The sequence below is a fragment of the Argiope bruennichi genome, chromosome 1 (genome assembly GCF_947563725.1).
Source record: "Argiope bruennichi chromosome 1, qqArgBrue1.1, whole genome shotgun sequence".
In the NCBI taxonomy this organism is placed as follows: Eukaryota; Metazoa; Arthropoda; class Arachnida; order Araneae; family Araneidae; genus Argiope; species Argiope bruennichi.
Genome location: NC_079151.1, coordinates 32751303 through 32776155, shown reverse-complemented (window position 1 = coordinate 32776155; position 24853 = coordinate 32751303). Strand labels below are relative to the sequence as shown.

The following is a 24853-nucleotide window of genomic DNA, read 5'->3' as shown; positions in this document are numbered from 1 at the left end:
CTCAAGGGCTTTGCTCTCAGAAGTTACTGCACACTCGGCTTAAAGCGCTGACATTTCGTCAGCAGGCTTGTAAAAATGCCATAAGTAGCAACAACAAATTTGAAAAAAAAAAAAAATGATTTGAAAAGACAATAAAATTTAATACTAATAAGTAATGAATTATTAGTTAAAAAGTAGAAAAAAATTTAAACTTTGGAAGTTTGCTTTTTAAAGTATATTACGAAAAATGTGCTTTTAAAATTAATTCATATCTCATTTTTAAAACCGAAAAACGAAAGTTGTTTTAATCGAAAAATAAATCGATATCACTGTAACTGTGCAAGTTTATGATTCATTTATATATATTTACGCAAAATTCATTTATTTCATTTCATCATTTTAGAGCAGAAATGTCTAATTTTCAAAATGTTGAAAAATTACGTGATTATTTTCAGAGAGCCTTTTTTTTTTTTAAATTTCATTTTGATATAGAAAGGTTTTTGTTTAAATTGTAAGCTACTCACATCAATTATTTTAATAAAATACCTACAAATCTTTATTATTTTATTGCTATTTTATTAAAAGACCTACAAATCTTTATTTTTTTATTGCTATTTTAGTAAAAGACCTACAAATCTTTATTTTTTTATTGCTATTTTAGTAAAAGACCTACAAATCTTTATTTTTTTATTGCTATTTTAATAAAAGACCTACAAATCTTTATTTTTTTATTGCTATTTTAATAAAAGACCTACAAATCTTTATTTTTTTATTGCTATTTTAATAAAATACCTACAAATCTTTATTTTTTTATTGCTATTTTAGTAAAAGACCTACAAATCTTTATTTTTTTATTGCTATTTTATTAAAAGACCTACAAATCTTTATTTTTTTATTGCTATTTTAGTAAAAGACCTACAAATCTTTATTTTTTTATTGCTATTTTAGTAAAAGACCTACAAATCTTTATTTTTTTATTGCTATTTTAATAAAAGACCTACAAATCTTTATTTTTTTATTGCTATTTTAGTAAAAGACCTACAAATCTTTATTTTTTTATTGCTATTTTAGTAAAAGACCTACAAATCTTTATTTTTTTATTGCTATTTTAGTAAAAGACCTACAAATCTTTATTTTTTTATTGCTATTTTAGTAAAAGACCTACAAATCTTTATTTTTTTATTGCTATTTTAGTAAAAGACCTACAAATCTTTATTTTTTTATTGCTATTTTAGTAAAAGACCTACAAATCTTTATTTTTTTATTGCTATTTTAATAAAAGACCTACAAATCTTTATTTTTTTATTGCTATTTTAATAAAAGACCTACAAATCTTTATTTTTTTATTGCTATTTTAATAAAAGACCTACAAATCTTTATTTTTTTATTGCTATTTTAATAAAAGACCTACAAATCTTTATTTTTTTATTGCTATTTTAATAAAAGACCTACAAATCTTTATTTTTTTATTGCTATTTTAATAAAATACCTACAAATCTTTATTTTTTTTATTGCTATTTTAGTAAAAGACCTACAAATCTTTATTTTTTTATTGCTATTTTATTAAAAGACCTACAAATCTTTATTTTTTTATTGCTATTTTAGTAAAAGACCTACAAACCTTTATTTTTTTATTGCTATTTTAGTAAAAGACCTACAAACCTTTATTTTTTTATTGCTATTTTAGTAAAAGACCTACAAACCTTTATTTTTTTATTGCTATTTTAGTAAAAGACCTACAAATCTTTATTTTTTTATTGCTATTTTAGTAAAAGACCTACAAATCTTTATTTTTTTATTGCTATTTTAGTAAAAGACCTACAAATCTTTATTTTTTTATTGCTATTTTAATAAAAGACCTACAAATCTTTATTTTTTTTATTGCTATTTTAGTAAAAGACCTACAAATCTTTATTTTTTTATTGCTATTTTAGTAAAAGACCTACAAATCTTTATTTTTTTATTGCTATTTTAATAAAAGACCTACAAATCTTTATTTTTTTATTGCTATTTTAATAAAAGACCTTCAAATCTTTATTTTTTTATTGCTATTTTAATAAAAGACCTACAAATCTTTATTTTTTTATTGCTATTTTAATAAAAGACCTACAAATCTTTATTTTTTTATTGCTATTTTAGTAAAAGACCTACAAATCTTTATTTTTTTATTGCTATTTTAATAAAAGACCTACAAATCTTTATTTTTTTATTGCTATTTTAGTAAAAGACCTACAAATCTTTATTTTTTTATTGCTATTTTAGTAAAAGACCTACAAATCTTTATTTTTTTATTGCTATTTTAGTAAAAGACCTACAAATCTTTATTTTTTTATTGCTATTTTAGTAAAAGACGTACAAATCTTTATTTTTTTATTGCTATTTTATTAAAAGACCTACAAATCTTTATTTTTTTATTGCTATTTTAGTAAAAGACCTACAAATCTTTATTTTTTTATTGCTATTTTAGTAAAAGACCTACAAATCTTTATTTTTTTATTGCTATTTTAATAAAAGACCTACAAATCTTTATTTTTTTATTGCTATTTTAATAAAAGACCTACAAATCTTTATTTTTTTATTGCTATTTTAGTAAAAGACCTACAAATCTTTATTTTTTTATTGCTATTTTATTAAAAGACCTACAAATCTTTATTTTTTTATTGCTATTTTAGTAAAAGACCTACAAATCTTTATTTTTTTATTGCTATTTTAGTAAAAGACCTACAAATCTTTATTTTTTTATTGCTATTTTAATAAAAGACCTACAAATCTTTATTTTTTTATTGCTATTTTAATAAAAGACCTACAAATCTTTATTTTTTTATTGCTATTTTAGTAAAAGACCTACAAATCTTTATTTTTTTATTGCTATTTTAGTAAAAGACCTACAAATCTTTATTTTTTTATTGCTATTTTAGTAAAAGACCTACAAATCTTTATTTTTTTATTGCTATTTTAGTAAAAGACCTACAAATCTTTATTTTTTTATTGCTATTTTAGTAAAAGACGTACAAATCTTTATTTTTTTATTGCTATTTTAGTAAAAGACCTACAAATCTTTATTTTTTTATTGCTATTTTAATAAAAGACCTACAAATCTTTATTTTTTTATTGCTATTTTAATAAAAGACCTACAAATCTTTATTTTTTTATTGCTATTTTAATAAAAGACCTACAAATCTTTATTTTTTTATTGCTATTTTAGTAAAAGACCTACAAATCTTTATTTTTTTATTGCTATTTTAGTAAAAGACCTACAAATCTTTATTTTTTTATTGCTATTTTAGTAAAAGACCTACAAATCTTTATTTTTTTATTGCTATTTTAGTAAAAGACCTACAAATCTTTATTTTTTTATTGCTATTTTAGTAAAAGACCTACAAATCTTTATTTTTTTATTGCTATTTTAGTAAAAGACCTACAAATCTTTATTTTTTTATTGCTATTTTAATAAAAGACCTACAAATCTTTATTTTTTTTATTGCTATTTTAGTAAAAGACCTACAAATCTTTATTTTTTTATTGCTATTTTAGTAAAAGACCTACAAATCTTTATTTTTTTATTGCTATTTTAATAAAAGACCTACAAATCTTTATTTTTTTATTGCTATTTTAATAAAAGACCTTCAAATCTTTATTTTTTTATTGCTATTTTAATAAAAGACCTACAAATCTTTATTTTTTTATTGCTATTTTAATAAAAGACCTACAAATCTTTATTTTTTTATTGCTATTTTAGTAAAAGACCTACAAATCTTTATTTTTTTATTGCTATTTTAATAAAAGACCTACAAATCTTTATTTTTTTATTGCTATTTTAGTAAAAGACCTACAAATCTTTATTTTTTTATTGCTATTTTAGTAAAAGACCTACAAATCTTTATTTTTTTATTGCTATTTTAATAAAAGACCTACAAATCTTTATTTTTTTATTGCTATTTTATTAAAAGACCTACAAATCTTTATTTTTTTATTGCTATTTTAGTAAAAGACCTACAAATCTTTATTTTTTTATTGCTATTTTAGTAAAAGACCTACAAATCTTTATTTTTTTATTGCTATTTTAATAAAAGACCTACAAATCTTTATTTTTTTATTGCTATTTTAGTAAAAGACCTACAAATCTTTATTTTTTTATTGCTATTTTAATAAAAGACCTACAAATCTTTATTTTTTTATTGCTATTTTAATAAAATACCTACAAATCTTTATTTTTTTATTGCTATTTTAGTAAAAGACCTACAAATCTTTATTTTTTTATTGCTATTTTAGTAAAAGACCTACAAATCTTTATTTTTTTATTGCTATTTTAGTAAAAGACCTACAAATCTTTATTTTTTTATTGCTATTTTAATAAAAGACCTACAAATCTTTATTTTTTTATTGCTATTTTAATAAAAGACCTACAAATCTTTATTTTTTTATTGCTATTTTAATAAAAGACCTACAAATCTTTATTTTTTATTTTTTTATTCCTATTTTATGGTGAAATTTTACGAGATCTTGTTGGCTGATTCAAAAGAATACATTACCAAGACATATGTAAAATATTTTGAGTTGCGAGACTCTGTTCCAGACTAAACATGTAAATATATTTGGTTAGCAATGGCGGGTTGGGGCATTTTTCGGTCCTTAACAATGCTTTTATTTATTTATCTATTTTTATCTGCATATTATGGAAAAAATGACGGAAGTAATAAAGCTTTTGAAAACCCAAACATAATTATTAGCTAATGATTTATTACAAATATAAGCATTTATTTAATTATAATGTAAGATTAAAATAAAATATTAAGTTTGAAACAAATATAAATTTAAAAATAATTACTTTACAGGACCTAATGGAATATGGCATAACTGTTTATGAACAATTTATATGTTATAACTGTTATTGAATATATATAACCATTGGAATATATATTGAATATATATACCAATAAATGAATATTCCAATATATTATAAAAAGCAATTTCTTATTGCTGAATTAATGATTTTCATAATTCGACGTGTATAAAAACTGTAGACCAAAATAGCTTATAATTCAAAACTATAGTTTTCTTACAATTTTGTAATCGACTTGCTTGGCAGCCCTAGACTGCTGTCTAGTCTGCCTAATCAGAAATCCATCATTTTTTGGCCACCATTGAAATGCAACCAAGCATCAATAATCCTACTTGGAAAGCGCAAGGAATTTTGGTAAACTCCGAAATGCAAGATTCTTTAAATATGATTATAATCAATCAGAAGAAATCATTAACACGTTGGCTGTTAGTGACGTCACTTGCTATTTAAACAGGTGACGCCTTCTCTGCTGAGGTTTACAGATAGCAAGGGAGTCATTTATCTGATATGATAGATGATACGTTTCACAAACCTGACTCATAATAACAGCGAACGTCTTGAATAGAGAGAAGTGCATCAGAAACATATGCTCAATTGTCTGAAAACAGCAGATATGAAGTAATAAGACCTGTGCTGCCATCTGTATTGATTTCGGGGAAACTTTTCCAATTGGAAAAAAAAAAAAAAAAAAAAATCAAATTAATGCGCTCCATTGACTTTTAACATGATATAATGCTTTTAAGTCGGTCTACTTTCTCCGAATTGAGTCATGCATAATGCAAAAATCATTACAAACATTCTAAGCAAATCGTTGGATCTACGGCTTTTAAATTTGGTTAATATCTATTTCTTGGATTGTAGATGCACACTCAAAAAGGGCTCGCTTTATTTAAAATTTACTGAAATTTAAATTATATCTCTTAGTAACTTAGGAGTATAAAAATCATTTTACTCCATTTAAAAATTCATTAAAAAATTCATTAGCTTTTCAATAATACTATTTTTATTTCTATACATATAATTTTTCCTCAAATTTAATAAATTTTTAAAATTTTATAATATTAAATGAATAATATTTTATTATTATTAATAATATTTTAAGTCATAAGAATATAAGTAATATTTATTAATATTATACATATTTATTGTAATATATTAATAAAATGATAAAATATGATGATAATTTTTTATTATAGTGATAATATGAAATTTTAATTTTTAACTATTCTTTCTATGGACGTAGTGTCATTAAACCAACTTTGTCTCACCAAATATTTTATTCCTATGGCATTACTTATTATAGAAAAATTGCTTTCTTAAATAAATAATTATTAATTTAATTATTACAAATTATATGAACATTCATTCCAAAGCATAATTTTCGCTTTTATTAACAAGATAATACTTTGAGGCTCGTATTCAGCCTTTAAACAGGCTTGATGAAAAATATTTAGATACAAAATCATTGACAGATGCAATCAAGCCAGGCCAAAACACGACTGACGAACCAAGTCTAAAATATTATAATAATAAGATGTTTAAGAATAGAAGTTTGAAAATTCTTTAATTCTGTAGAGGACAAAATGTCTTCTCTTCCGTGCATCAACCGATTAGCCACATTTAGAATACGTTATTTGTATTTTTCACATCACTTGTCGATTGCAGCAACAATATACTGCAGTTTTAATAGCTTAAGTTACAGTTCTATTAATGCAGGAGTCGTACTTTTAAGTCTTTTATCGCAAGATAATGTAAATCAAAACTTCTACTATTTTCCTTTAAAATTATAACTTTAACAAACTATGATTATCAACTGTAGACAGAAGAGTCATGACTAGGGTCAAAGAGAATTATAGATGCCGGGCATTAATCTTAAAGAGAGCCAAGGAGGCAAAACGTTATTTATTTCCTTCCATCATATGTCTATCTCTACTAATAATAAAGATGAATTTGCGTGTGTATGTTAGCGCTCTATTAGCCAGACAGAGCCTATAGTCACCAAATCTGGCACATACAGTAGACCCCCGATTATCCGAAGGCGGGTTATTCGCCCCTGCCGCACTAAGTTTTTTTTTTTTTTTTTTTTTTTTTGCTTCTAAGCAAAGAGAAAATGCTTCCAAAGCAAGAAGCAAACACAAATGACTGATTTCTTCAAAAAGGTGTAGTTTTACAGTTATGCTTTTGTAATTACATAATACATTACAGTATTAAAACAGTACATATGTATTCATTTTTCTGTGTATCCTTGACGCCTCTCGTAAGTACAAAGCACTTTTCTGTTTTCATTAACAAAATGCATTTTAGGTTAGTTTTGAGATTAAGTTAATATTATAACTATATAACACTAAAATATTAAGTTAATTAAGTTAATATATATATAATATAACACTAAAATATTAAGTGTTAGTTAAACATTTCCTGCTGTTTATTTTATGTTTTATTGTACATAAAACGATTTTTCAAAGTTGGAAGGACTGTTTTCTCTTTTGCTATACCCGTTTTTAGCTTTTTTCGGATTATCCGCGATTTTTGTCATCCGCGGCGGCCGCGCCACCCAATTCCGAGGATAATCGGGAGTCTACTGTATAACCAAAGAGGGTGAGAATGGGAACAACGGGGCGATATTTTTTAAAATTTTAATTAATTAAAAATTAGTTTTTTTGTGGATTTGGAGGTGTTTTTTTTGATAACTTTCGAATATATTATAACATTAAAATAAATATTACACTGTCTTAAAATCTTTAGCAAATGTCTTTTTAACGATATAAAATAAATGATTGTGCAAATTTTTTTCTGAAATTTGTCAATTTTTAAATATATATATTGCTTTGTAACTAAATAATAGATTACATTATTTTCTTAAAATTCAAATAATTTTCATAGTTTCATCATATAGTTAAATGCGTGATTACCTTTCATTGTTAAAAGCTAAAGGAGGAAGATTCTGTTTAATATTTGTGTAATTTACAAAACAAATAAAAAAAGTTACAACATTGCGGAATTAAAAAAAATGATGAACAGGTTATTTTCATTTTTAATAGAGCTGTAATGATATGGGATTGTCACCATTAGAAAGTACATGCACCCAATAAATATAACCTAAGTAAAACAATTAATATAAAACAGATTTAATGTCAGATTATTTGGTGGCGACTGATTTTGAAATAAAATATGACGAAAGAGTCAAAAACTAATTTCGTCTTTCGCCAAGTCACTGACGACAAATGCGAATGAAAAAAAAAAAAATCGTATTACACATCGGGGATCACTGACTTTAGAGTAAAGGATGAACTTAAAAGTAAAAAAGTAGAGAACGTGAAAATACTTAATAGTAATATCAAAATGAAAGAAAAAAATTCCTTGGGTAAAATAATAAAACCATTTACTTTATAAATAAGCAAATACATAAAAATTAATATTAAAAATATTTTGAAGAATTTAAGTTTATGGGATCAGCCAAGAAGAAAAAGCGAGCTAAAATATATTACGTAAAGTTAGACATAAATTTTAAAAGGTGTGATGAAAGTGTTTCTAATTCGTTGAATGAATCATTCATTCTTACGTAATTTTTGAGAAATTTATCAAAACATCATATCGCTCCTATCATGTTATAAAACCTCAACGAGAAAGTGAATCATGAATCATTATAACATTTAGTAATTAACTGTATAAAATTAGCTTTCAACATTAACATCTCCTTATCTAAGCAAAAAACTGGTTGAAGATAGCATAGAATTAACTATAAATTTCTCTAAAAACAAAACCAACTTGCAGTGTGCATTGATTGTTTTGAGTTGAATTTATGTTTTAAATTTTATTAATATAATGCATAACCGCATCGATAACAATTGTTAAAGACAGCGATACTCAATTTTTATTTCTTTCATTATAACTTGATTAGTTTTCAGTTTTGGGACCCTCATATCTCAAACCGTGTACTGACTCAAAGGAATTTCTCTTAATAATATTAAGAATTTAGAATAGGATTATGGAATAAAAGAGCGTGAAAGATCGTATGCCAGTTGCATCATCAGCGAGATGTTCTTTCATACTGTTACGAATTTGCGATGCGACTTCCCAGCATAGTGGGTTCCATAGGAGGTCCCAGAGCTTGGCGACCATTTGGCGACTTGGCGACGAATTTGGCGACTTTGGTGCCAAAATAGATTATACCCGAAACATCGAGAATTTTCCCAATCCGTCCAGTAGGAACAGAGTTACGCCTCGAACGTTCCTGATTGGTTGAGAGGCTTCTAGCCCCGCCTCCTGGACCTATAAAAGGAGCTGCAGCTGCCGAGGGAGTCGATGGTGAATTGAGTGGTCGTGAACCAGATCGGAGAGAGTGGTTGTGAATTGAGTAGTAGTCGAGAGTCGTCGGGATCGACGTTGAAGAACTCGTCTTCCAGGGACTAGCGGAGCAGCGACGGAGTAGAGCTGCTGTGTATACTGTTGTATGCTGCACGTCTCGGCTGAAGATAATCTTCTTTTGTGCTATATATAGTTGTCGTTTTTTGTGCTGTCCTGTGTCTTCGTGTAAATAAGCGTCGTTGTTTTGTTTTCTACTGCCGCCTGGTGATTGAGCGTTCTTCACACCATATAACCCCTACTATCCAAACGAACCCCGGAAATTTCGTAACAATACATATACCAGTAAGAGAATATGCATACACCAGTACTATGGCTTGTAAACTCAGAAAAAAATTATAAACAAATGAAAGAAATCTGCGATTCCGATTGTAAATCGTATAAAACAATTGAGATAAATTCAAAAAATCTCGACTGATATTGATATAAATAAAAATAATTGAGATAGAGGAAATATAGTTAAAAGATTAAGAAGCAGCTGTTGAAAAATGAAACAGTAACATCAAATACTTTGAAAATATTTTTTAACGTTCATTACGTATTATAGTCATTATGGTAGAAGTTCTAATTCTTTCTATGCCAATAAAAAACTGTCGGAAAATTGTAAATCATTTAGCAAAAGATTTAGAGAATACATATTATAGAAGGCTAAATATTTATTAAAACTGAAATTATCCGCGAACGAAATGCATTTACCTGGTTAGGCTGAAGTATGTAATTTGTGAATTAACTTCAAAATTTTCTGTTTAAGACATGAACTAGTTTTACAAAAAAATTACAAAAATTAGTTTAAATCTGTATTTTTTCCGCACTTCATTATCGAAGGATAAATTATCTATTATTTATTATAGTATTTTTTTATTATCTATTTGGCAAATTTTATACGTTTTGATCTAATTTGCAATATTGAAACTGAAATCCATCATATGATAGTTGGTTCTCTTTTCAGTTCTGTAAAATAACATGTTTAGTAATTACTTTTTGATGTTTGAAAGTTATTTCTTCCATGTCAGTTTCCTAAGTCAGATACAATTTTTCTTCTTTCAGAGCCATGACTCAGAGGCGAATAAAACTTATGATCCTAGCGTCCTGGCTGTGGGCGCTATTTTGTGCCACTGGACCCCTTGTAGGATGGAACACGAATGTTTACAAAAAGGTATTCTACAAACACTTTAAACGAAGAGCAAAATGCACTTTTAAAATTTGTATTACGTTAATTCAATAGTCGACAGATTGAAATAAGTCAAAAATTTTGATTTATTTCAGTCTCATGTTAGAAAAGATATTAAAAAGAAAAAGTATTATATTATTTTAATTATATAAATTAGCCCAATTAAAATTTCTAACCAAGATTATTATGATAACATTCAAAGTTCTTTAATATGTGAATTTAGTAGAATTAGTCTCCGGTATTAATGATTTTTTTTTTCTCTGCTGGATTTTAATCTATTAAGTTTACTGTAAAAAATGTAGTTCGGATTGTGTGCAAGGATCTGTGAAATACTAAATCTATATAAGATAATAGATAATCAAATTAGATCAAATTAGCAGGCGCATTCCTGGATTTTGTTCCTCGGCTTGAAAAACACTGCGAATTTATTTCAATAGAATGTTCCGAATCACAAGAACGATTAAATAGAGGTAGATATTACTTACAACGATTTTTGCATGTAGATAGTTCTGCTTTGCCTACTAACTTTTTGTAATGATCAGTCTGATCTAATTGCAAGAAACTATTAGGTTAGTCTGATCTAATTAATAGTAATTAGATCAGTGTGATCTAATTGCTATCAGAATTTTTTTCTCTAATTTTTGCTATGCCTAAAATATGTTCATCCAATGAACTAAGATGGAAATTTCTTCAGATAGCATTCATTTCAATTAAATACGACAAACTTGTATTATCATTGGTGCTATGATAAAATAATGAGACGTTTGAATTTATCGAGACTTTCTTAGTTTTCCTCGATTTTATTTCCTAAACGTAGAGTTTCACTGAATGAAGCGCACAGGATCTAATCATTTTTGAGACACTCTACTGAGATTTCTAGTTCATTATTTTTTTCCCTATTTGGCGAACAATTAAATTATAGGGATGATTTTCTCTATGACGATTATTGTTTTTACGAAGCTCAATGACCAAATACAATTTTGCTGACTAATGCCACTAATAATTTCTTGTCTTTCATGCATTCTAAATTCTACATTATTTGAACGCTTTAGTTTTTAAGAAAACGAAATATATGCTATTCTATTATTTGAAACTAAGAAAATATGTTTTTGTTTGCCTTGAAAAAAATGTCTCTAAACACTATTTATGATTTAAATTAGCTGACTGGGTGTATGATTTAAACGGGCAGTGGGAACATTGGATTAGTCTGATTCAACGATGTATGAAGTGCTCTGCTGGCTCTTTATCAGGTTGTCACAGTTGGGTTAAATGACAGTATTTTTCCCATGATACTTGGTTCAACCTAATCCGAAGTATTCTAATTTTGTGTTCCAGACACAATCGATTACACGGCAATCACTCAGAAATTAAATGTTTCTTCACTTTTAAATGTCTAATTATATTTGAAATGTATTAGTATGTTTTCGGGATTCTTATCTATATTGTTATGGATTTCCCTCTATCATTATCAATCCGTCGGGTTCGTTTACTTGTGTGTATTTAGTGGTTGTGTATGGTATGAAGATAACACAACACAATGATCAGTCCTTTCAGTAGACGAACACACAACACGTTTATTGACACTACGACACACAGGACAGCACAAAGACGACAACTATATACAGCATGGAGAAGACAATTATCTTCAGCCGAGACGTGCACACAGCAGCACACAACAAGACTCTACTGCAGACAGTAGCGCACAGTTTAGTTCAGCACTAGCTTGACTCCGTCGCTGCTCTGCTAATCTCTGGAAGAACCGTTGTATATCGTCGATTCCGACTACCACCCCGGCAGCTGCAGTCTGCCTCCTTTTATAGGTCTCAGGAGGTGGGGTTAGAAGCCCCTCAACCAATCAGGAACTTTCGAGGCGTATCTCGGTTCCTAATGGACGGATCGGGAAAATTCTCCATGTTTCAGGTATAATCTATTTTGGCGCCAAAGTCACCAAATTCGTCGCCAAGTCACCAAATGGTCTCCAAGTTTGTCGCCAAGCTCCGGGACCTCCGACGCGACACCCGGACTCCATCCAATACAGATGACTGTAAAACAGTCTTTCAGATGATGGAACCAACTATGCTGGGAAGCAGCATCACAGATTCGTAACAATATTTTAGTTTCAATGTAGACACATTTATTATACTTGGTTAATTATCTCAATGGGTATTATCAGTTCTTATTATATTCACAAATACACATAATTTAAAGATGCATCATAATGTTATCGATCATTGCAACAATAAAGATGTATATATAAGATGAATCGAAAGCTCTTAGATAAAATTTAAGAATCCTTCGGATATGGTCAGATATATACAGGCGATAATTAGTGAGATTACTCTGACAGATTATCAGAAGACAGTAAATCAACTGCTATTCTAGCCTTGCTGTGTTTCACTGCAGTTGGTGCATTTTCAAACGGCAGTGCATAACCGGTACCTGCTGAAGTCTGTAAAATACGAGCAACATTGTAACATCTTGTGTTGCAATACATGGTGGTTGCAAATATGTTATATAAACATACTTATATAGCATACTTACTGCCATTCCCTCTGAGGAACCTGTTGAATATTCTTGAAGAAAATATTTCCAGAGCGTTCGCCGTAGTACTTGTTTTTATTGCATTGTCATAGAGATTTCTCTAGTATCGTACAGCGCATTTGTACCTGTATATTCTTACATAATAATCACTTGTCTGTGCAAATACATGACTTTCTTTTGGAATATGCCTAAGAACTTTTGAGCAACCCATTATAAAGGTGTCATGTGACAATCTGTGAGTTATTGTAAGATCTATAAATAAATTTTATCTCTTTCAGCAAATCGGAAATGTTAGAATCTATAGAAATAATTCGCAGAACTCGAATATTTTTATATTTAGCACAAAATGTTTCAATAATTGTTTTCAAAAAATGTATTATTTCGTAAAATGATGCGATATTTTGCTATTCAGGGTTCTAGTCAGTGTGGTCCAGCTTACCCTAAAGGCCTAGCAGCCATGTCCCATTCGGCTCTGATCACTACCAGCAATTATATCATCCCTCTGAGCGTCATGACTTTCTGCTATTCGAAGATCTTCCGAGAGATCCATGTGCACATGAAGAGAATCCGGGAGACATCCAACATCGACCTGGAGAACTCAGTAGCGCAGCAGAAGAAGGTGGCCACCACCCTCTTCCTGGTGCTCGCCTGCTTTCTTCTTTGCTGGACGCCTTATCTTCTTTATTCGAACGCAGCGGTTTTCGTCAAGGATAAGAGCAAATTGCCTCCCATTCTGAATCCCTTGGTGAGATACCATATTTTCTTTTCAGTATTTGAGTTTATCTCAAATGAGAATGTTTCTCTTTGTCAGAATTATAATAGTGGCATATCCAAACTCATGTCAGTCCCGAGTGGAGACAGTACATCATCCAGTCGAACAATTATCAGATAAAATCACAATTTAAATAATTCAAATTGTTTGGAGAAATGTTAGATCCAAAGTTGACGAAAAATCAATAACTTACATTGCCTAACTTATTTACAATCAATAACTTACATTACTTATTTATAAGTCCCAAGAAATGTATACATACGTTGAAATATTATTAAAAAACTTTTAATAGCATAGGCCTAAGTTAAATTGATATCAAAAATACAAACGTACATCCAGAACCCTGCCGGAATCGTTTTCAAATTTTTACAGTACACATTTATTTTAAAATTATTCTCAGCATTATTCCATGAAATTTAATCACAGTTCATTTCAAAATCCTGCATTAACCCGACAAAGAATCTATCTAAAATATTGTTCCAATTTAACAAACAAAATTTAATTAAAATATCTTCCATATAATCTATAAAATGGGTTGCCATATTTTTACTAGAAGGGTTTATAACACATTTGTAATAGATTTTTTTAATTCTTTAACAAGTATTCCTTTTATTTTATCCTATACCTATATGTTATTGGTAGTGCAAAATGTTGAACAATTTTATCGTTTTAATATTTCCTGCTTTTCCATCAAATGATTGCTTTGTGGCATCAAAATATTACCCGATCTGGTTGCCAATTGATATCCTTCCTATTCTCCAGGAAAAGGAAGGATATACGTTCTAAAAATATATCCTCATACAAATAGTTAATCCAGCTTATTTGAACGTTGATGATTCCAAGAAGTAATATTCGATAAAGCAATTTTGTTATATATCTTCACTTTAAACGGCTTAGACAACAGTTCCAAATAACTCACTCAGTTCACAATTAATAATAATGGATGTATTATAATACACAAATATATGGAATTTTTTAACTAACAGATGTATTTTAATTATTAAAAAAAACAATATGTATATAATAAAAACGCTAAAATTTATTGAAAGCATCTAAATATCCCCTTTGCGATATTAGGCTGAAATTTTGATAGGCGGGCAACTTGCATTATTTTAAGAGCTTTAGGATGTTAAAAAAAACTTTCTTGTTTTTGTTCATTGTGTTTTGTCTCTATCATCACAATAAATATTTGAAAATCAGTTTGAAAGAGAAAAAGATGAGACTTCAACTAACTCAATAACTTGTTTGTTGAATCGAAACATGTGCATGAAATGTATAAAAATAATAATTGAAATCATTCAGTTCTGGTATTTGTAATACGACAAATGCATCATAATTTTTGACTGTTCTAAGTATAAAATTTTTTATATCATTTCTTATATTTGAAAATTTTATTCACAATTATTTATTCACAACTTTGAAAAGAAGTTAATATAATGAAAAAGAAAAAAGAAGACTTAACTTCATAATTTGGTAGTCAACAATGGACAAAACTCACTATAAAATATTTGTAATACCAATAAAAATTATTTGAATTTCGTCACAATAATGGAAAATATTGTAAAATATGCTTAAAACAGACAAGGAACCAAACCTTTATTATCAATGCAGATAGGAATATGCTTAACTACTGTTGAAACTCTTATTTTAAAACCCATATCTTGAAACGACAAAAGTTATATTATTAAAAATTGGACATAACTACAAGTTAAATAAGTAGGACTTTCGTTTTCTAGAGCGATTTCAAAATTTTTTTTGAAAACTCTGGAAACTGATGTTTGTAGAATATCCATGAAAGTTATTTGATATGTAGCAAGAAATTATTGTTATTTATTGCAATCAACATTTTTTCTTAGGATGAATCAGTTTCGGAGACTTTTTGGAACAAATAATCAAACAATTTTATTTCAAATCCTACAATATAGAAAAGGTTTATTTTTAAAATGAAATTTTCATTTAATAATTAAAGGAATGAACTCATTTATCTTTTCAGTGAACATAATTACATTAACTGATGGAAGCAAATGCTTTATTTGTGTTAACCAAATAATCATTCTGAGCCAATGAATATTTTAGTACTGCACCTTATGAATAATTTCGAATCATTTCAGGCTTACTGGTGTGGCTATTTTAATTCTGCATGCAATCCCATCATATATGCATTTAGAAGTCCTTCATTTAGGAAAGGATATAAAGAAATAATGTGCGGAGCCCAATCTGCTAAGCTTAGTGCAGGTAATTATTTTAAAATTATTATGTATCATTTTTACCAAAATAATAAAACATTTAGATTTAATATACTCCCTTTCAAATATAATTAAATCTTCAGATCAAATATCGATGAATTTGTAAGTATTTTTATTTTATATTTAAATAATTTTAATTATCGTTTGCAGATGAAAATCATTATCGTGAAAAAAGAACATAAAAAAAGAAAAGCAAAATCTCTAATCAGTATTTGAGATGGAATAAAGAACGACGATATTACGTTATAGAATTTTTTTAAAAAAAATGAAGGATATAACGGATAAGCTAGAAAAGGGAAAGTCAATATAATATTTTGATAATTTATTTAAAATCTATTTTTACTACATTGTGTATTTTGTCTTCAATATTGACATTAAGTTTAAAATCTGGAAACCATGAAAATTTAAATAACACAATACAAATGGAAATGAGACTACAGATAAAATTTAAAAGAAAATAGAACCTTAAAATAGAAATGCTAATTACTATAGAACTAAACAAAGTAATTAAATGCGTTATTTTTTAATTAATAGACAAATTTTTTAATTTTTTTTTGTGTGTGTGAGTGTTGTTTTTATCGCCATCATGTTTTCATTTTCTAACATGTTTGATGTATTTTTCAGAAATGCGTTTTTGGTACGAAATGAACAATTCTCGACGACGAACTCTTTCAATGTCACATGATCCAAAAACGACGAGAGCTAGAGCATTGTCTGATACGCTATTCATTGGTTAGAACTTAATAAGAACGAACTATTCAATATTTTCAAAGTAGAGGAAGGAAAAAACAAACAAACATAGAAAGCGCTCTAGTTTTCAATAATTCCAAACATAAAACAGACCACGAACATTTGTATTAAAATTTCTAGTCGAATCAATAGTTTTTAAAGAAAAGAAATCACCCATCTCATCCAGTTTAATCAAAGGCAAGGCAGAAAACTTCAAAAAGAAAAGTTTTGGCGACGAAATCTTCTTGTATTTGAAGTCAGCTTTGTGATACTGATTATGACACATCTGCTAATTCTGAGGACTCAGCGGAGGTAAAAATTAGCGGAATACTTTGCACGAGTTATGCTGGATAACACTATAAGCTGCTGCATTTGAATCCATCAGTAAATGGCTGTACTAACACAAGAGACTAAGCCTACTAACATTTACTATTTCCTTGTCTGGTGTCGGTTACTAACGAGTAATGCATGAGCTGTCTGAATGGAAAATGGCCTTTATTCTAATAACAATTGATAATTATAACCGCAATGCCATTAGCACAAATATCAAATGGACTCGTAAAGATAATACTATATAGTTTAAATAAGAAAATTAAAGGAAAAAAAATGATCCATATATTCTTGAAATAGAGAAAAAAAAATCTAACTATCTCAATGATAAAATTAAATATGTTCAATATCAGTATTTATTTTCAAGTAATAAAGAACAAATGATAATTTTAAAGATAAAAATATATCTACTTAAGATGTCTCTAATGATATTCAAAAATATTCATAACATAGATAAATTGCTAATTGGCGTTCATACCATCATCAAACATTTGCAATGCGAGCATTGATCTGTAATAAAATGTTTTATAAGAATATCTTCGTAGAATCAAAAGTAAATCAAAATAAAACTTTTTCTTTGAAATTCAGTCGTTTTCGTCTTCAGTTTTTTTCTGAACAAATATAATTCGAGGACTTGCACTTGTACTGAGATACCGAAAATCTTTCGCAGCAATAGGCTTTATAATCGTGCAGTTAGGAGTTTTATAATTTTAAAGGAGCAATAAATAAATGATTTAAGTTTTAAAATCCGAGATCTAATTAATTACATCATTCTTTTTAAGGCCACAGCAACGTTCTTCTTTTTTTCTTCTTATTCTTTCGCCTATTATTAACTTGATTAGAGAGCAAACAAAATACAGTTTTAAAACTCCTCCGAGATATTTAATTTCTTTGGTATTCATTTCTTCTTTTACAATACCGAAACTTTAAGGTGAAATCTAAATGATGAAATAAGCTTAATTATATTAATGCCCATTCTGAAGCCACTAGAGAACTACTTTCGAATGGATCTCGTCATTTGAAGTGTAATCAGATGATGACAGCATCGGAACCAATCCTTTTTCCGAATTTTCACACAACACCAACGGGAGAAAAATGAAGCCTTCTGATTTAATGTGTACTAAAGCTGCGCTCACAGTGGATCGAAGTTGGATTGAAGTCTTAAACTCGAGTCCTTTTGTCACAAAGTTGTTCCTGTCCAATATTACTATGTCCCCAGAAAATTGTTCTGAGCAATATTTTATAATTCAAGAACCTAATTTTAAAAATAATTAATTCACTAAATAGATAATTTGTTCACTTATAAAATTTTATAAGGTTACAAAAGAACCAAAAATATTTTTCCCAAATGAAGGTTGTATTTAAATGCTTCTTAAACAATTCATAAGTAGTTTTCTAATAACCCTTTGTTACATTGATAATAAATATATTTTATTTTGGGCGTGGTTCAAACAAACGAATCCGTGACATGATTACTAATGTCTGTATTAACTAAAATATTTCTGTGCAAAACGCATTCATTTTCCAGTGAAAAGAAAACTGTTAGCAGACAGCATTTCTTTTCACAAAAGTTGCACATTTCAATGTCATTGATCGATGGTCTAACAAAAATAAACTGTTTAGAGAAACTAATATTTCAAAGTCTTAGCTTTTGTTTCTTTAAAAGAGTGTGAGAGAGTCGTGACAATTAAGCAAGAAACTGTGATATATGTGAAATAGATCTCTGCCTGCTTACTAAAGTGCTATGGTTTTGCATGATATACTACTAACAAATGAATAAAATTAATAATATTTTTTTTGGAAGATAAAGTGGACACAGTTATATTGATATATCTTAAGCAGGAAACGATTCAACTCGGTTTGGGCATACAGTTCTTAAAACGCAGGAGGGAACAAAAGTCATTTTCTATAAATTATTAAATTAGTTCAAAAGTTATAGCTATTTTCCACAGAAGTCATTTTACGTGCGAAATGCAAAGAATTCCTCGCTATATGATAAGAATTTGGCGAGTGAGAACCTGCTTAAGATGTGTTAATCGTTTTCACTAAATAAAGTTGAACCTAAGCGTACAGAATTTACCGAGCAAAATTAAACTGATTACAATTCGTCGTTAATCAAACTATTTTTGTTAAAAGTAGTTTTGATAAGTAATGAAGTTTTAGTGCACATTTTAATGATCAGAATGAAAAAAAAAATCAGGACATTTTGGTAATATTTTATGAGATTTTCAGTACTTTTCAAAATGGATATTTTTAGCATTGATTCGGACTCTGTAACCGTGTCCACTTTATACTAACAAAAGATTTGAAAATAAATTCTTAATACTTAGTTGTTTCTGTTTATAATCAGTTTTAGATTTTTATTGTGCAATTTGTATTCTTAATATTTATTTATGAATGCTACTTAAACATTTAATATTTTAACTTAATTTCAATTTTTAATAAGTAAATAAATAATGGTATACTGTTTTTTCAGTGAATTCTATGAGTTTCCGCTCGAGATCTGCCAGAGGATCACTGAAATCTGGTTCGAATGTTAATATAAGTAAGTATTGCACACTTGAAGAAAAATATCATTGATGCTACAACATAGAACAATATTTTCATGCGAAAATAATTTACAGCATTCATTCTCTTGTTTCAAAGACCAACAACAACCATCATAAAACCAATTATTGTTTGTAATTGGGGGAAAATATTTGATGTAAAAAATTGTCATATTATGTCTAAAAAGAAAATAGTTCCAGGATGTTTAATAGTTTTTACTGTTAAGAGAGACTTGGGCCATAAAGTGATTTTTAAAAGGAAAAAAAATCATCTCATTTTGATTGGAAGTACCATTTTTCTTAAAATCATACTCTAAGACAAATTTAGAGAACACCACACGACAAATATGATGCGTTTATGTGCCAACCCTCTTGGCCGTCACTTCAAAGAATAAAAGAAATGTAAAAATGTCATTATGTGTTGGTATAAACTTACTTTTTTTTAAATAAATCCGTAGAGATAAATTTCTGAGTTGTTTTCAAACATCCAAATATCTAACTTAAACTAGTTATCTGAAGAATCAAACTACATGCCATTTTCGAATTGCCAAATTATCATATTTTCGGAAATCTATAATCATTCATAATTGTTTTTAAAACAACATTTTTAAAATAAGCAAATAATTAAGTTTTAAATTCAGCATCCTTAATAAATAATGACTAAACTAGGTTAACATATATTTAACAGAATACAGTCACGTGAAAGGACTAGATTTGATCATAACTGGATTATTGTCTCAATATTTAAGCCAATATTTCTTTAAAAAATTTCTCAAACGGTTTTTTACTTTCTCGTATAGTATAAAGAAAGTATAGTAATCGACAAAAAATTCAAACTCGTGATTTTGACGAATCTCCACGTTTTAAAACTCCCTGCTTATTAAAAACACATTTGTGGAAAATGTCCGTCCATCCTTCTGTCTGTGACAAAGATAATTCAAAAGCGCTTTGAGCTCGACGGTTGAAATTTGATATATGGTCTTTGTACCAAATTTACATATTTCTATCACATTTTGAGTGAAATCTATTCAAAGGAACTGTTGTTGTTTCTTATGGCACTTGCCACGGATAAGCCCGCTGTTCGAAGACAGCTGATCTAAGCCTAAGGGGGAGCGCCTCTTGTTTTTATCGTAGAGCCATCTTGGGCAAAGAGTACGACTTTGCTACTCACAGGATAGAACAGGAAAAACAACCATGCCCAAACCGGAACTCGAACCCGGGACGCCCAGATCAGGGAAAGACGCGCTACCCCTATGCCAGGTCGCCGGCATTCCAAGGAACTTCATCCATACGGCTGTTCGAATATAAGTTAACACGATAGTTACAAAACGAAGAGAGCTAAACAGATAAAATTCGGAACACAGATTTAACATGTATATTTTAGAGACCTGTCAAATTTTGAATTAAATCCAATGACAGTCTAACTGCCTGTCAGTCTGTACATTCAGGAACATGTAAACTCAATAATTCAAAAACGCCGTGATTTAAATATATCAAATTTGGTATGGGATTTTGTGACTACAAGTGCAGTTTTGTGTCTGATTTCTGTTTCAGTCCGTTGAGAAAAATGTGTCTAAAATCCAAACTCGATTTTTGGATGCTTATTAACGCATGCTAAGGATGAATCGCCAAATAACTCGCTAATGTTGTTACCATACCATCAACAAAAATACCAAATTCACATCAAAAATTTATAATTCGTAACTATTGTACGCCATTGTCATGTAGGGGGTTCTCTGGTATGTCAAGTTTATTAGAGAGTATGCAAGAGACCACTCCGTCTGGTTTAAATGATATTTTAAATTTCCTAAAAAAATTATACAATATATTAAAAATTTAAAATGGATAAAGTCTAAGTACTTTTAACCTTCTTTTATAGATAAAACGCATGAAATCGAACCTGCAAAGGCCGAAATCCGCAGACAGCGCACTCTGCTATCCCAGACAAGCTGGAGAAGCATGCCACTCATACCCAACCTCGTAAGATCGTTCTCGACCAAGTCTTCGAGCAACAGCCATCCCGAACCAGAACAATCACCGGCCCCTGAAGAGTCTCCTGTCCCGGAAAGCGATTGCGGAATTTGTGGGTTTTGGAGGCCCAGACGTTCGCCCATCGAAGTGCCGCAGACAGATCCCGATGTTCCCCGATGGAATACGAATAAGAGACATTCACTGAGTCATGAGATCCGAGAAGAAGACGAAGAAGATGGTGGTGAAAACTGTCCTCCAAATGGGGATATACAAGAAGATTTTGAGGAAGAGGACCGTGTCTAAGCACAAGCATGATTCTTTTCGGTAATCTTGTCAAAAAGCGGTAATATTCTACCATGTATATATCTGTACTTAAGAAGTCGAGAATAGGACGGATGCATGCGAAATTAGCATTGAACTAACGTATCTGTCTGATAAACATGTGTTATACGAAGGCTATTCTTTTTGAACTTCTTAACTTTCTGAAATAGCATTGATATCGCAGAAACGCACAAATAAACATTTGCTTTGTAGACTTAGTTGATGTAGAACAAAGAATTGTATGTCTAAGATTGCGCAAGTTGAATCGAGTGAGTAGATCTTTAAGACTGGTTAACCAAAAAAGATGGTGAACTCATCTTTTTACTAACTAATCTACATATACTCTGTGATTTATTACATCATATTATTATTGCATCAATGATCAGAGAGTAAATATAATGTCTCTCAAGCTAATTTTTACTCAGTGCAATTATTTATATTTATGCTTTAATAATAAACTCAAAAAATAATAATAAGCATTCAGCAAATGTCTGACCATATCATTTAACAAGAAATAATGGTTTGCTGGAGAAAAATTCAAGTTTCTCTTTACTATAAGCATTTCGAAGACCGAAAAGAAGAGGACCTTCTCTTGTTTGCAAGATAAGGTTACTCATGAAGGCGGTCTCCTTCGGTTACTCATGAATTTACCGTTCTTGCTTTCCCTCTTTAATAAACAACTTTCCAACAGCCTGTTGAATATGACAAGATAATAAAGAATGGACCATAATTGTCATAAATACATAGCGCGATTTCTCGCTATGAGTCGATGAAGGAGGGTACCGAAAACAATTCCGAATTTTCGAGAAAATCGAACTAAAAAATAACGAATAATGCAATGCTTTAAGAATAATGCATGTATTTAGCCTCATCATACGTCGACAGCAGAAGAAATACGAATCTTTCAAGAAAATAATACTTTAAGAATTAAAGAATATCCATAAAGATACATCAAAGGTCGCACCTTCTTTTGTCCAGCCGAACATCCCACCATTACTGAACGTAACAGTATCGATAGGATTTGTTGTGGGCGAATCAAAGGACGCACCACGAGAAAAACAGAAAGTAAAAATAAGGCAGATGGAGTGCTATTTTAGTTTTCGGAAAGAGAATAACCAAGAACATTCTATTGTTCTAACTTTCTACGTTTTGTTTCTACGGATTCTTTTGTGACGGTACACGATCACGACCTTGAACTGCTCGGATAAATTTAGCGAACTTGACTAAATCGACGACCATTGTACGATTCGTCTGGACAGTAATTTATCAACTGGCAGAAAGCGACGTATTGTAAAAATGAAATCAGTTTTTCCAATAATCAAATCATTTGAAAATTTTAAATGCTTAACACTTCATTTTGGTTCTCCAGAAAGAAAAGCATCGTCAAATTTACATAAGAAATCTAGATCAAATTTTTGGAAATTTGACTTGAAGTTTTAAGAATTTTCGTAGCACTATCCGATTTTGTGGCAAATAGAGAAATAATTTTTGTCATATTAAAATTAAGAATTATTTGTGATTCAAAAAGTCATTAGAATATTTGATTAGCAATAATTTAAACTACTTTACAGTAATCCAGAGTTAATTATATTACAAACAAGTTTTCATAACTAAACATCAAAGATAAATTACCTAATTACGTTTAAAAAAGCTACATTTATGAATTATATACAAGAATTTTGTTCTTAATATATATATTTGCAGGTTATATCATTTTTGAATCATTATTTTATTTGCATTATAACCTCTGACAACTCGTTTTTTTAAAAAGCTGTTATCATAATAAAAGTTTTCTTGATGTTTATAAATTATTCCAATTATCAGCTTCATTTGTAAATATGGTTTTTGAAACTTGCTCTCATTAAATTAAATTTTTTGTTTTAATTCTTAAAATAATAATTTTTTGAATCTATTTTTTTTTAATTCCGATATAATGGAGATAAAAATAATTTATACTTATTTTTGTAAAAATATTTAATAAGACACACTTTAATTGAAGTCCCTATGGTTTTCTTTATACTATTTTCTTTGGGGGGGGGGAGATATTGTTAGTCAATACAAGAGAAGGAGATATCGATACAGAAGTTAAGTTTCGGATTTGTGGCTTGTTTTCTAGTCAGACCTGGACAATGCTATCCCTCCCGCCAAGTTTAGTTAGTTTTTAGTTTAGTTATATTAACGTCCCGTTTTGAAGCAACACTATTGCTATTTTGGGACAGAACTCGTCATTTTGAACCGCGGTCAGATAGCGAGGACGACACCTGAGCTGGCAGCCCCCTCTCCACACCAACAGGAATACCTCCCGGCAAGAAATTTTATAGAAAAAAAATAGGCGCAGCAAGAAGCATATTGTTTACGGGGTAATAATAATACACGATTATACAATAATATAAAACAATCTCCTTGCTAATTGGAGTGTGATTTTTGAAATGTCGACTTTTCCTGATCTAGTACTGAGGTTTTAAAATTGTGCAAACAGCATAGGAACGGGCACTATTTTCTAGCTTTGCCATAATTTACATAATAAATGAGTTTACAAAAAGAAAAAAAAAAAAAGTTCAATCCTTTATAGTGTCATTTTTTGGTTTTAATTATGTTTTTTTTTTTTTCTTTTTTTCTTTTTAATGATGATTCGAAGCATCATTTTTCAGAAACAGTCCCATTAAAAATCAGCCCTTGTTTTATGAGGATATAAATTATAACTTTCATGTTTATAAATAAGGTTATATTTAAGTGATCGTTACATTCGGATATGACGTCGTTGAATTTTTTGAATGCGTTTTTTTAGAAAAACTACGAATTATGTAAATATGACCCTTTGGACACTTTTCGTCTTTAGACAGTGAAGGATCGCGTTAAGATCCGAATTTCTGCTTTAATAACGGGTCTTCTTAAATAATGAAAAGCCAGATTCATTCGATGAAGGGGATGGAATAAAAATATCTTACTGATACGACAGCATTTACTTACTTTTAATTTCAGTAGTCCGCATCTTTATCGTTAGTAATAAAAAATTTAAATTTTAAGAATTAGGATTTT

The 24853-nt window shown here is 28.9% G+C and overlaps 1 protein-coding gene across 2 annotated transcripts in view; it reads left to right on the top strand.

The window, feature by feature from the left end:
- The window catches only part of LOC129977851 (trace amine-associated receptor 1-like), a 103817-nt gene extending 80247 nt beyond the window's left edge, over positions 1–23570 (top strand). Inside the window, exons 3-7 of one of the 2 annotated variants that reach the window (XM_056090601.1) lie at positions 10235–10343; positions 13312–13644; positions 15783–15906; positions 19453–19521; positions 21402–23570. In XM_056090601.1, the coding sequence (XP_055946576.1) occupies positions 10235–10343; positions 13312–13644; positions 15783–15906; positions 19453–19521; positions 21402–21796 (1030 nt within the window). In that variant the 3' untranslated portion in view covers positions 21797–23570. The remainder of the gene's footprint in view (positions 1–10234; positions 10344–13311; positions 13645–15782; positions 15907–19452; positions 19522–21401) is intronic. The other variant, XM_056090592.1, reaches the window with a different exon arrangement.
- Positions 23571–24853: the final 1283 nt, after the last annotated feature.